Source organism: Cuculus canorus, chromosome 1, assembly GCF_017976375.1.
Source record: "Cuculus canorus isolate bCucCan1 chromosome 1, bCucCan1.pri, whole genome shotgun sequence".
Classification (NCBI taxonomy): domain Eukaryota; kingdom Metazoa; phylum Chordata; class Aves; order Cuculiformes; family Cuculidae; genus Cuculus; species Cuculus canorus.
The window spans coordinates 148,355,322-148,369,858 of record NC_071401.1 but is presented as its reverse complement, the minus strand read 5'-3'; the positions used below and the strand labels follow the sequence as shown (position 1 = coordinate 148,369,858).

Here is a 14,537-nt window from a genome sequence, read left to right as displayed (position 1 = left end):
TTACTAATGCAGTGTTAAAGCGTGGAAAACAAAAGCAGCCAAATACTATTTTCAACCACACCTTCCCACATGTGGAAGCACAGACTTATTTTTCACCAAATAATCTCTGAACTAATAGAGGCAGTATTATTTCAGACCCCAACTTAGTAATTAATGAGATCATTACAGAATGGTTGCTCCTGGAAAATAACCCTCGGTCAAGAAAACATAAGCTAATTGATTTTAAATTAAAACAGAAAAAAAGTTAAGGAACATCCTGCTACTAAATTTCTTGGAACACTAAAGGGCAAGTTCAACAAATGCAAAGAGCTAGTAATTGAAGTCAAAGGTATTCTGAGCTCTTCTGCTCCACTAAATCAAATGTGTTAAAACAACCAGGAACCTGTAACGTAACCTGTAGTAAGAAACTAGAAAAGGCTCCAAACCAAAATGGATGAATGTGCACTCAAAGAAGATTCTTCACATGGCTCGAGTCAAGAAGCACCTAACCAACAATGTTCCTCATGCAAACTTGAAATGAAGAACACAGCATCTCAGATAGCAAATCAGAAGTACCTTCTCCAGATGGTTAACAATCCCATTTCTCTACAGAAAACACAACTTCTTTAAAGTGATTTTAAAAAATACCCATAGCATATAAAACAGGCAGAGATTGGCAATTTGACCATACAAATATCCACTGCTGTTTAACCAATGTGCCACTAAGAAAGAGAAGGAAGAATACCTTGGCCACTTTAGAGTGTATCTGCCATCACTCACAGATGATGCAACAGATTGATGATAGCAAGACAATTTTTATGAACAGCTCCAATACACAGCAGTGGAAGGTTGCAAGGGAGGTTACACAGAAACAGTGGCAGCACTGTTTGCAATGAGCATACTCTAGCATACAGCAAGTCTCTGATGGTCTGCTGGCCTAGGGTTAGCTACACACTACTTTTTTCCACTGTGTAAAACGTCCTGGCAATGCGTTGTTTAAAACGCTGTGCAAAAGTAAATCGTGTTGAAGGCAGAGAAACACACTGGGAGTGGCAGGAAAGGGGTGTCAGAAGGAGGAGAGGAATGAAGAGCCAACTGCGGTGAGAGAGCACTCTCTAAATTTGTTTTACTAAGGCTAGGAAAAGCCATAGCCACTCTCTATGAATACATGACAGATGTAAACAAACATAAAAGAAAAGAGCTATCAGTATTACCTTAAGTAACTGTTTAAGACCTCTCTCCATTAAGCTGTCTAAAGGAAAAGAGGCACAAATGTGTTTACTTGAGAGGTTTCTGCCATTACTGAGATTCTAAGACGGGCTGTTAACACAAGCCAAGACAAGAAGAAATTGAGTGTGACCACCTATGAACCTATGAAAGGGGTTATACAGTACAGTATCTGCAATATCAAAATAACTAATTTATTAATTCAGCCTGCTGAAAAAAGAAAAAGACATGGAAAGGAAGATGTGCTCATTCAAGTACCAAGAACAAGTTGTGATGTGAATTTGCAAATCCTATAGGTGGGCATCAGACTAACAAAGACAGATTACCTATGTATTGACATCCCTTTGTCCATGTCCCTTAACTCCCTGACCTCAGGCCCTTTCACACCACCAATCACATCTCTCCCCAATACCTAAAACAATCCTTTCCACATACTCTTGAAAACTCTTCTCTACCTGTTAAACCTGCCTGTAACTGGAAAAGGTGTCCAAATGGCAGGGGAGGACAGAAGACATGAAATGGCACAGACAAACAAGTTGTGATCTACTGTTGCCTTACAGGTGGGCAAGTTGAAGAGCAACTTGTTCAAGACCATACAGAGTACCTGCCAGAGAGGAATACATTATTCAGCTGTGAAAGAATCCAGTGTTGTTACTATTATAGATATTTGGTCTAAAAGCTAAAAGGGAAGAAAAGAAGCTACATAAACAAAGTTCTGTCACATTAAACAAACCAGCAATATAGTATACTTCAGCAAGGCAACAGCCTATCAAATGGCTAAGAGAAACTGACAAGGCTAGTACTTTTTAATCAGTTGCAGGCTAGCAAGTATGAAGCCTAATAACTTGCAGTCAAAAAGGGACAATTGGTCTTTTGAAGGCAACTGTTTGAGTCATTATCTACTACTCTTTGCAACTCAAGAAAAGAGTCACACAGAAAAACAGATTACTATCAGAAACATCTTAAGTCTCCTATACAGGCAAGACTCCATACGTGAACCATTCCAAAAACACACTACAACTAAGTTACTCTTTCCTTGAGACCCTTACCAGTTTTACTTTAGAAGCCAGGCTCTCTGGTAGTTTTGTTCGTAGCTGGTTTGTTTCCTTGAACGTAGCTGGAAATCCACTAAGGAAGGCCAAGTCTTGCATTAATACCAGACCTGGAACTTCTTTGTCTGTAGTCTAAAATAAAAGAAAAGGGGTACAAAGACTTTTTGAAACTTACAGTAATTCACATTTAGCTGTAAATTCTTCACCAGGTGACAGATTTAATAGCGTACATTTTGTCACTTAACCCAAACTTCAAAATTGAAATAAGCATTATTTTGAAAGCTTTCATTTCTTACCACATGTGAGTTGTGGACAGAAACACTTTCTGAAAACGTACAAGAAGTTTAACATATAGAAAACCTCATCAACAGATTTTAAAAGTACATACCAAGTAACCCCTCCATACTATCTGTTTGCTGCTGTCTCTTAACATTCCAGAATGGGCAGCTTCAACTAGAACACATAAAATGCATTGCAAATCAAAAATTTAAAGTCATTTCTTTTGTATATTGTATTAACTAACAAATACTTCTGCAAATTTAAAATATATGGATATTTAATGGTGTGAAAAGTTGTCTTTATAACTGGTAAATAATTTTTGGTAGTAAAATAAAGACTAGAGATTGGGTTGATGGGTGTTAGAGGTCGGGCACTGCGTATTAAATGAAATAAGAAGGCCACACCTGCTCTAAGATCCTACTTAAGCATGCTGAGCACATGGATAATTTTGTTTCAAGGTACATAATCCTTTGAGCAAGGGCAGAACTTATTGCACAACGTTCAAACTAGACCTCACAGCAATTAGAGAGGATTTCTAAAACCAATCTTTCTCTGTTTGAACCTCAGTGTTCTGAGATTATCATCGCAACACAGATATTCAGATATCAAGCCTGTTTTGCAACAGTCTTTTAAAACATGGAACTCTAATCATCTGTAATCAGTTGTCTGAGAGGTAAGCAAACAGTATAATTAATGTCATCATTTAGAGAAAGAGACTGAGGGCAAGAGAAGCTGAATGACTTGCTAAAGTCAAGCAGAAAATTAGTGGCAGCCAATACTGGGGGGGGGGGGAAATAATTCACAGCAGCTTCCTAAAAAGCTTCCTCTAGAAAACTGGCTGGAATTTGACAAATAGGTTCTTACCATCCTTAGGGCTATCAAAAACAATTACTGTCACATTGGTAGAAGGATTTTTTGGTTTTGCTACAAAGAACATATTGTTAGCAGCTTGTAAAGCAGGATGAACGGAGAGAAGGTCTTTCAGTGTGACATTGGAAGGCAGCGCAGGATCCAGAACAAGCATTGGCACTTTGATGCAGTGTGTCAGCAAACACTCCAGTTGCTTCTCGCTACAGCAAAATACCAAAGGTATATTTAACATTAGTAGACAGATTAAGACAAAAAAAATCAACATTAAGTGCAATGGGAGGCATTTTTGTAAAATCTGATCAATTACTTCTAACATCTGCTGGGACAGGGAGAGAAAGCATACTTATTTGCTGTAGAAGGCGATTATCTGACTGCTACAGTTCCGTTCACTCCCACAACCGCGTTTTTTTCAGAAGTTACCAAGATTTCAAAGCTTGCCCACACAGGAACTCTTATAAAGATCTCCAAGTAGCAGCACAACCGCGCCAAATGAAGAATGGGACAGAGCAAGCCCTGCAACCTCCTGGCAGCAGAGGCACAAGAGGTTTGGACCCTCCACAGGCAACTACTTGCAGTGTCATGTACACAAATGGTAGGTGAAAGCAATGCTGAAAAAAATTTTAGGCTTTTCAATTATAAAACTCCAGGTACACAGATACTGAAAATCCACATTCAGAATAGGAACTATGCTGAACTAGAATAGGAACTTGCTGAACAAGGATATGCTTTCTGAAATTCAGAAACCATCATACTTTAAGAAGCCTGTTCATGCACATCGCAATAACATTACTTTTATTCAACATATACATATATTATCATGCTTGTCATGTCAACTTTTCTTTAAGTGACAAAGAAGGGAAGCATGCATAGGCTATAGAAAAACAATCTCTTCAAACAGCATCTGATTTCAACTAACAATGAGTAGGAGATAATTTATTCCAATTTATGCCCAAACCTACAAAAACTCACCTCTTCTTTGTTGGCTCTGTCGCATTCTTTCCGAGGATTTCCCTATTACAAAATTAAAACAACTATGTTAAATAACACTGAGTTGACAGTAAGGACTTCAACACAATTTCAGATTGTTAACTGAGTCAGGAACACACTGTGAAAGTGCCGATAAGCCAGTTATAAAACTGCCAAGGCCTTGACACTGGCCTTGCCAAGGCGAGCACAGCCTGACACACATGCCCGACACACATGCCCCCCTACTACTCACCCTCATGCAGCGTAGGTCAAAAATTCTTGGTTGTGCTGACAACTGCAGAATTCTTTTTGCTAACAGGATTTTTAGGCTTTATTATTGAATTACTTCACAAAAATGATGCTGATATGAAAAACACTAGGAAGAAACCAGGATGGAATGGCCTGAAACTAGGCTGACTTGATTGTTTTGCCTAACATACTTATCGTGCATTTGCCGTGTGCTCATAGAAGCTAATGAAGACTAATGGAAGTTAGTGCAGGGCTGACACTAAGTAATAATCACATTAATATCAGAGAGTACCCTTCTACACACATCAACAGAAAGAGAACCACCACCCATCAAGCTACTCTCTCGCACTGAAGAATAAAGCAGATGTACCATGACTAGCTCAATTCAGGAGTATCAACATGAAAGCTGCAGCTTACCAAGTTTTGCTACGCAATACAAAATATACACTCATTAGCAAAGATTTATAGTATACCTGCCTTTGTCTTCTGCGGTTATCTTGATGCCATGAAACAGCATTTTTCGTGTTAACTGACTTTAAAGTACGTGGAAAAAGTTATGTACAAGGGAGAGAATTAGATGCCCCTGTAGATGATGAACATGGCATGGACATGGGTCTTACTCATAAGCTTGATACCAGCTTTCCAAATCAGCATTACGGAAAAAACCTACAGGTGTTTTTCCCTTTGTAGAATGGGAATCACAGCATGTGTTGATGACAAAGCTAAACCCACTAATATTAGCCAGACGAACTACTAGGAAAAGATCAATATATATTTCTGAAAGCTTTTCAGAACAGAGACCATGTCTGTGTTTAAGATGTTTAAACTTAATACATTTAAAGTTCTACTAATGCTTTCATCGTTTAGGTAGCAAAATAAATATCAAGAAATTTACTTGTGATCACACTGTCACTGGTGATTACATTGCAAGCCATAACATGCTTTACCCATGATCTTCACTGGGTAAAAAAAAAATGGCTGGATGACCAATCCCAGAGAGTTGTGATGAACGGAGTTAAATCCAGTTGGAGGGAGGTCACAAGTGGTGTTCCCCAGGGCTCAGTGTTGGGGCTGGTTCTGTATAATATTTTTATAAATCATCTGGACAAGGGGATCGAGTGCACTCTCAGTAAGTTTACAGACAACACCAAGTCAGCTGGAAGCGTTGATCTGCTTGAGGGAAGGGAAGCTCTGCAGAAAGATCTGGATAGGGTGGATCAATAGGCCAAGGCCAGCTGTATGGGGCTCAATAAGGCTAAGTGTCAAATCCTGCACTTGGGCCACAACAAGCCCATGCAATGCTAAAGGCTTGGGGAAGAATGGCTGGAAAGCAGCCTGGTGGAAAAGGACCTGGGGGTGTTGGTCAACAGCCAGCTGAACATGAACCAACAGTGTGCCCTGGTGGCCAAGAAGGCCAGTGGCATCCCGGCTTGTATCAGAAATGGTGTGGCCAGCAGGGAAGCAATTGTGACCCTGTACTCAGCACTGGCGAGGCCACACCTCGAATCCATGTTCAGTTTTGTGCCACTCGCCACAAGAAAGACATTGAGGAGCTGGATTGTGTCTAGAGAAGGGGAAGTAAGCTGGAGAAGAGCCTGGAGCACAAGTCTTATGAAGAGCAGCTGAGGGAACTGGGACTGTTTAGTCTGGAGAAGAGGCGGATAAAGTAATAAGGCTCTCCACAACAACCTGAAAAGGAAGTTGTAGTGAGGTGGGTGTTCGTCTCTTCTCCCAAGTAACAAGCAACAAGGCAAGAGAAAATGCCCTCAAGTTACACCAGGGAAGTTTGAAACTAGATATTGGGAAATATCACTTTACTGAAAGGGTTGTCAAACACTGAAACAGGCTGCCCAGGGAAGTGGTTGAGTTACCATCCCAGGAAATATTTAAAAGATGTGTAGATGTGGTGCTTAGGGACATGGTTTAGCAGTGGACTTGGCAGTGTTAAGTTCACAGTTGGACTCAATGACCTTAAATGTCTTTTCCAGCCTAAATGGTTCTGTGATTCTGTGAAAAATCAGATCAATTTGCTCACTTGTGTATTTCATATTATTCTGAACTAAACCACTGCAACCCTTAAAATACAGACCTGTTCTTCCATTTGGCGTATTTTCTGGCAAAAACAGATCATGTAATCACAGAGTTACTTATTAAGAACTAAATCAATGGTTATAAGACACAAATCAAGGTGTCTGAAGCAGTCTTGCTTGAAGCCTTAAATCAGTAATTTTACAGAATGGTATAGCACAATCTTACAATGCCAAATGCAGTAACACACATCTTTTCTTCCCTAGTTACAAGGCTGACCCATACCTTTATTGAATAAATTATTTTCCTCTTTCTCAGTTTCAGTGTTTGGGAGACTACAAATCTAAAAAGAATATAAGCATATGTTTCTTAAAGAAATTAATTTTAAGAAAGAAATTTCTTAAAGAAACATATGCTTAAGATTTTATTAAGCCCCCTATAAAAAGAACAACTGGAGGGAGTGAGGAGGAAGAATGAGATGAAGAGCGATTACACATTTGAGATACAGTTTTTGATTATTATTTACAAACTGAGTACAGAAATCAATACAAAATTACAGGCAAAAGGCACAGTTTTCTGTATGGCATTTTACAAAATCAAGACAGAACAGCTTTAATTACCTTAAATTATTATGCTTTGTATCTTAAACAGTATTCTGACTAGACAGTACTTCATAGCTAAGTGTAGAACTGAAACAAGGTTTTGAGAATAACCAAATGAAGAAGTGAGAAAACGTGCTCTGAATTTTCATGTTGAGTAACATGGGAGAAAAACAAAGACAGCTAGTACTACGTTAGATTGCTTCTGTTGGCTAAAGGGGAAAAAATACAGAAGATTACCTCATTATTTTCTGTTCCTCCTCCATCTGTTCTCTGACCTGTTGCAATTCTTTGATCAGCTCAACATCTGTGCCATTCACCCAGGTGTACACCACATCAATCGGCATGGGTAAACAAAGCCTACATAATTCAAATGAAAGCTACATAAGCTGTTTAATATTACATTACAATAATTTGTGGCATCCTACAATAGCAGTTTCTGTCCAAGCAGAAATACTTGGTGTCAGGACTACAAACAAGACAAAGCAAAAAGCTTCTCTTTAGCTATATACATACACTCTCTTAATTTTACACAAGTGTCCGACAGAACAGCACAGACATAAAACCAAAGAGGACATAAAGTGGCTATAACAGTTCAGTAAGTAAATGAAATCTGAACTTTATGTTCTACATTTCACCGACATTAACCTATAACTCTTTAAACCCATACAAATCAGCACTAGTATCCAGGCATACCCTCTTCACAAACTACATGAGACAGGACAGCACAAAGCATAAAGAATTCAACCATACTTGCTATTATTTATTTGTATAGAGCCAATAAGGTCTCAGCAGGACCAGGTCTCTATCCTAGGAATGCCTCTTAAACATTAATAACAGGGCATTTCATAAACCAACAACCAAAGTAGGGTACATGAATTAAGACTCTAAAGCAAGCACTCAAATTCTTTACTGACACAATTTAACACTCTGGAGCTGTTTCTGAACAGTTATGGATTTCCCAGCATACCTAAGACAGAAGAAAAGAAAGGGGGGTTGGTATCTTTTTTTCTACTTGTTTTTGACAATCCCCTTTACGAGCCCACAGCTTTGTTTCAGCCAGTACTACAGGCTGCTGCCACCAGTGAACCTCTCAGTCTCAGACATCACAGTTGAAACGCCCTAATAATTACCTTCAAAAGCTCCAGAGTCAAGCTATTTGATACCTTCCTAAACTGTAGGTGGCCTAGCAAATATTGAGCATTTATCTAGTGCCAAGATCTATGGGGTCATGCAATGAAGTTTCCAAGGGAAAGTTTTCCTTCTTCACCCAGTGTCCTTCAAAACACATTCAAAAAGAGACAGAGCTTATAGGTGAGTAACTCCTCCATCTCCCTTTTCACAGTATGACATGCAGACAACTTACACCCAGCTTCAATTTCTACTGGCTGAGATTCAATAACTTAAGTACAAAATTTAGTAAATGGGCAGCTAGTAGCTGTTCACAGCACAATACACATGAACATTTTGTACTCAATTCATCAGTGTTCCTAACTGAGCTAGGACACTTAGAGGATAACTGTGGGGCATTCTGAGACAGTTTGAACATCCAAGAAGCAGCACAGCCTTCCCCCAGTAGCATCACCCAGAAAGTCTCTCTCACCTCTGGCATGCAACACTCTGCAGGAGGCTAATCTCACAACTGGCAAAATAAGTCAGCCTAGTGAACACAACTACCCTCCTGACCAGTTATCTCACTTCTTTCTCAGGAGATGACACTAGCTTCTGGTTCATTAGCAGGTGCAACTCAAGGCATGTTTTGACCTAAAACATCTTCCACATAAGTAGAAATCCAATGGAAAGCTCCTCCAGCTCTTCTAAATTTGTTGTTGTGACCAGTTAAATTACTGGACTGACAATTTCTTGATTGCTACAGCAAGGACAGAGTGTTATAGGTGGAAGCACCTGATTCAACACAGCTGACTGGGAAAAATGCCCAACCCTCAGTCTTCTGGGCAAAGTGCAGAGTTTATTTACCCAGGCTTCATAGAAGAACATAAAATGTCAAAAAAAAAAAAAGTCTCAACTGCAACTCTTTAAGGTATGAGCCAATTCTGACTTCCATGACGCCTCTCCCCAATTTATAGTTTGCTAAAAGTGTGTTTCTACGCAACAGCACATCAAACTATGGAACTTGCTGCACTTAATTTTTAGCTTTGAAATGATGTCACATGCAGCCAAACACTAATAAACTACACAGAGGAAAGGCATTTTTGGTCAGATGCAGATATGTCAACTCTGAACTTACCTTGGCATGGCAAGCTTATTCTTCAGTGCCAGGGGAAACACAGACAAGTAAAAAAAAAGCTATTAAAGCAAGTGAACTGTCCCACTAGTCTAATTGCTTAAAATTTATCCAAATACTGGGACAAATTTTCTTAATGCATTTTTACAACACACACTGCTTGAGAAAGTAGTGGTTACCAAACATCACAAAAAAACCCCAAATATTGCACACAAATTAATTTGTTGCTGCCAAATAGGATTAGTAACACTGTTAAGATTTCCCCTTTTTGGTCTTTGCCAAACTTTCTGGTTCGTTCTTAAAAAGTACTGAGAGTTTATACTCTGCAAATCAGGTAGTGGCATTTTGCTTTAAATTAAAAACATCAGGAGAGCAACTTCCTCATCCTTCTCAAACACTATTTTTAAAATGCAGAGTCTTTTGCAAACTGCTAAAGGTCAGAAAGGATCAAATGTGTATTTATGCGTTTGGTCTTCCTCATAAATATCAGTCTGACAAACAAGCCTAAGACGATCTACCCTAATGGGAATTACGTAACACCCTTCTACAGAAAGTAATCCATTTTCCCATTTACTACAGCAAACATGGACTTTGGACTTCCTTGGAGAGTCGCAGATAATAAATAAGTTAGGGCTTGCTTTGGCTACTCCTTTACATTTTCTGGTTTAAAAAATGTACCCATAAAGATACGGGTACAAACGTATCTTTACGGGTACATCTTTGCAAACGTAAAGATACGTATAAGATCCTGCTTGAAGACAAAAGCCAGAGCCACCAGCTCTCCCAGATAGGATCATAAGACCTGTCACATACTGCCTCTTCTATGTACCTGCCAGGAAGCATTTTCCATACTGGTAACATTTGTTTACATAAGAGAGCCATGCTTACAGCCCAGACTGCACCTAGAAGACAAAGACTCATTGTCTTGGCGTCCACTGTTGCTGACACAGTACAGCAGCCTCTGGATCTCTCCCAAGCTACCACATGGTGATCTTCAGCCTTGCTGAGCCTCTTTATAAATAAGCGTAAGTGTATTACACCCTTAAGCTCCCCACTGTAAACCTTCCAGCACTCCTGCCCTGTAATTACCCACCAATGGCAACTGAACTGTTCCATTGCTGTTCCCATACTCCAGCACCTCTTGGCTCCCTAATTTGTGCAGCTTTTCTTCTCCTCAGCCTCATTCTGCACAACCACTGCTGATGTACAGCACTTGCTGTACCATACTGGTGTATGTACAGTCTGTACATTTTAAAAGCTAACGACTGTTCCCTTGCATTCTTTTTCCATACATATTTTTTGAGTTTTAAGTATGATTTGGCCATGTCCTGGAACAGCAAAATTATACTTCAGCATTTGCCACAAACCAGAATTTGCTGGGGGAGAGTATTAAAATAGAGCTCTTGTTCGAGACTCTCATGCATGCAACTCCATTATTTTGTTTCCTTCTCCCCCTCTTATTTTCCTACCAAAACTAAGTCTTCAAAGAAAAGGTTTGGATGAGGTGGCTTGGTAAAAAACCCTGGAATTTCTACTCCAACTCTCAAGCTGCATAAGAGCCTGGGCAATGTAAGTAGGAAGTTCAGCATCTTATGCGACTGCCTGGCATGTGCGACACCTGGAATGCCAAAGGACATGCAATAGGAGGGAAAAGAAAACCAAAGCAATTGCTAAACTCCGGGACAAAACAAGAAAGTCTTCCTCGGTCTGGCAGAGAAGTATAATTCAACACTTCTCTGTATAATTCAATAGTTCAATAAGTTTAATTAATTATGCCAGCAACATCACTGGTTTTTGTGTTACTCGGAAAGAAGAGCTTCTTGAGTTCATAATCATAAGGAGCTTGCCCACAGGTCCAAATTTGCATACATTTTACACTGAGATTTTCTTTATAAAAGCTTATAACACAACTGTTTGGCAAGAACACAGATGTCTTCCTCCTAGAAGACAACACTACTTTAATTCAGTTGAAGGTCCATTAATATTTCTTAAAGGCCATGCAGCTTTTACTTTCCACTAAGCAATGGGTCTGCTTAATTTCCAAGCCAACAAGCTTCCTGTTCTCCAATTCTGCACACTTTTCTCTAACACTAAAATAAGAACTGATTAAAATCAACTGATAAGCTAGGATTAAAACTGGAAGCCAACAATCCTCGGTTTATGTAAAAAACACGCGATACCTTACATACTGCACTGATATCAGCCTTAAAAACTCCACCAAATCATCACTGATAATACACTGCCTATGGAAAGAAAGTGTCCACTACTGCATTTCTGAACTTTGATAATAAAAACAAACTGAAGTTCTGACAAGGGACTTCTAAGAGTTAGCAGATGCCTGCAAGTATGCTGCTGCAAAGACTTCTGGTTGATATGGATTCTTATGGGAAGTTGGTACCTGCACACAAATATCACAACAAACATCCCTGTGAGGCCTGACATAAGAATATTAAAAGCGTATGGGCAAACTGGAAAAACTTAAGCGCCCATCATGAAAGCCTTAAGCTTTTGCTTGGGCAGCCAATACTTTCTCCCCAGATATTGTATTTTTTGCTCACAATTCACAGAAACCAACACTAGCTAAGGAGTGCTTTACACAACCAAAATGGAGTACAAAAGCACAAGCAGAAGTGGTAACTGACTATACCTATATCACAACAGGAAGATTGGAGATGTTGTTTTCGACAGTTGACCATTTTATAAAAGCACTGCGCTTAATTATCACAAAGTCCTGCATTTGAGTACTGACAGTAACAAACTACCATGCTTTCCAATTAAGCACTGCAGAAACACAAACACTTGGCTAATCATCCCTATAAGATGTATCACTTTGCTTTCATCTGTCATCGTTTGGAAAATGGGGCACAGCAGTAAGAGATAAGACTATAAAAGTGTGTAGGATTTACTGACACCATGCAGCATCCTTCTACAGAGTTACTTCACACCAGCTAAAACGTGACAAACTGATCTGATCATTAAAGGAGGCCTAAAGGAATGCTGGGGAAGGGCTCTCTATCAGGGAGTGCAGTGATAGGACAAGCTGTAATGGTTTTAAGATGAAAGAGGGGAGATTTGCGTTAGATATTAGGAAGAAATTTATTACTGTGAGGGTGGTGAGGCACTGGAACAGGCTGCCCAGAGAAGTCACAGATGCCCCATGCCTGGAGGTGTTCAAGGCCAGGTTAGATGGGGCTTTGAGCAACCTGATCTAGTGAAAGGTGTCCCTGCCCACGGCAGGGGAGTTGGAACTGGATGATCTTTAAGATCCTTTCCAACACAAACCATTCTATGATGTCTACTGTCCCATGATTCAACAAACCTCAAGGCAGATTAAGCAACTGTTTTCAGGGCTTTTTTTTTTTTCTTTTCTTTCCAGTTGAGTGTATCAACACTTAGAGTCAGATGGTATCTCCTTAGTAGCTGCTTCTACCTACAATTCACAGTCCACTGACTTCCTGAGCAACAGAACCCACGACTATTCACACACAAACGATGGAACCACAAGAAGTCATGCAGCAGTTAACCCAACTGAAACAAATGACCCATACGACATGGTTTCCAACTTGTTGTGAGTGACTTTTCCCATGCACTCAGCTTCAAAAGGCGTCTTACTAGCATTGTGGCTTGACTGCTAAATAATGTCCCTCATGAAATGTCACAGAAAATGTAAGTAAATGAAAAATAACTTTTCAAAACACTGAAAGTCGGAATTCTAAGCATACAGGAACTATACTTATTTTCTATATTAAGATAGGAAAATACATGTTTCGTCCTCCCTTTATTGTTAATAGTACCACCACTTTGATTTTTCATTAAAGACTGGATGAACTAAATGCATTTAAAATGTAAACTGCTATATGACTAGAGCTTCCAAATGCCAAATGTCTTCCAAGCTGGGATATTAAGCACTAACTCACAATTTAAAACCTACTAAGTTAAAATTTGCTGCAGATTTAGAACCCATACAATAAGGTCCTCCCTGACAGTATGTTACTTCATCTAGAATATTTGATTTTAAATATTTGAAGTCATTGAACAGTAAAATGGGCAATGCTGTCAACTGCAAGGAAAGCTCACCGATTCTGAAATGATTTGCCAGCAACGTTGTCTCTGTACGAATCAAACATAACATGATACTGGTCTCTACTCCACTCCAAGACAACCTGCAAAGGAATAAAAAAAAAAACAAAAAACACTAAATGTCAACACTTTCTAAAATTAGACACTTAAATTTCTCCTTTTGAAATGTTTAATCACAATCAATTATATTCAAACTGATCTATGCATTAAGGCACAACTGACCAGACCTTAATCCAAACTAAGTTATTACACTGAATGAGCAATCATATGCACATCTTAGGAGTGCATTTGATTTAAATTAACTTTGGTTTTCCTCTGCAAGAAAAGATTTCATGTTTTACAGACACACTTTTTAAGCTACTATTCATTTCAGCTACCTCTCCCTCTCGTCTCTTAGCCTTTAAAAATTCAGGAATGTTTCCCCAAAACTGAGACATAAACCAAATATATTTCAATAGAAGCAGGAAACCCCTACCCCTCCACATAATTTTGCTCATCTTCCTTTCTGTTCACATACATGACATATTTAAGTACATACATCTCTAAAACAAACAGCGAGGCATGGGCAGATCAAATTATGCAAATTGACCTGGACACAAACTTAAAACACAATAACTCTTTCCCAATACAGGTGATGTCTCACATTGCAGCCAGATTAACCCAACAGCAAAGTACTTCCTCAGGCTGTGGCCCCCCTTCCATCCCCCTTGCACTTCTGCCATTCTCCTTTAGCTTGACAAAAATTCAATCCTGCAGTGAGCCAAGTCACAGAGTCAAACCAAAAGAAAGATGAACCTTCAAAAACCAGAGCACTTGATCATACTCTAACTTGGATGTTGGAGAAAATGAGAAACCCTGGGAACAAACTGCTGAAGGCAGAGTAGTTTTTCTTCACCTTAGCTAAAACAAACTGTGCCCCAATCAAATGTCCTTTGCCAGCTGTCCCCATTCCCTGGCATTTTC

General features: G+C 39.3%; 1 protein-coding gene across 3 annotated transcripts in view; it reads right to left on the bottom strand.

Annotated features, from left to right (window-relative positions):
* Positions 1-14,537, bottom strand: part of GNPTAB (N-acetylglucosamine-1-phosphate transferase subunits alpha and beta) — a 43,361-nt gene that overhangs the window by 24,981 nt on the left and 3,843 nt on the right. For all 3 annotated transcript variants that reach the window (XR_008448207.1, XM_054056448.1, XM_054056447.1), the window contains exons 2-7: positions 13,572-13,657; positions 7,490-7,609; positions 4,377-4,418; positions 3,402-3,607; positions 2,647-2,711; positions 2,256-2,390 (exon numbers count right to left, since the gene is read on the bottom strand). Coding sequence is in view for 2 of the 3 variants with exons in the window: in XM_054056448.1 (XP_053912423.1) it covers positions 2,256-2,390; positions 2,647-2,711; positions 3,402-3,607; positions 4,377-4,418; positions 7,490-7,609; positions 13,572-13,657 (654 nt within the window). In the remaining variant the exon portion in view is untranslated. The remainder of the gene's footprint in view (positions 1-2,255; positions 2,391-2,646; positions 2,712-3,401; positions 3,608-4,376; positions 4,419-7,489; positions 7,610-13,571; positions 13,658-14,537) is intronic.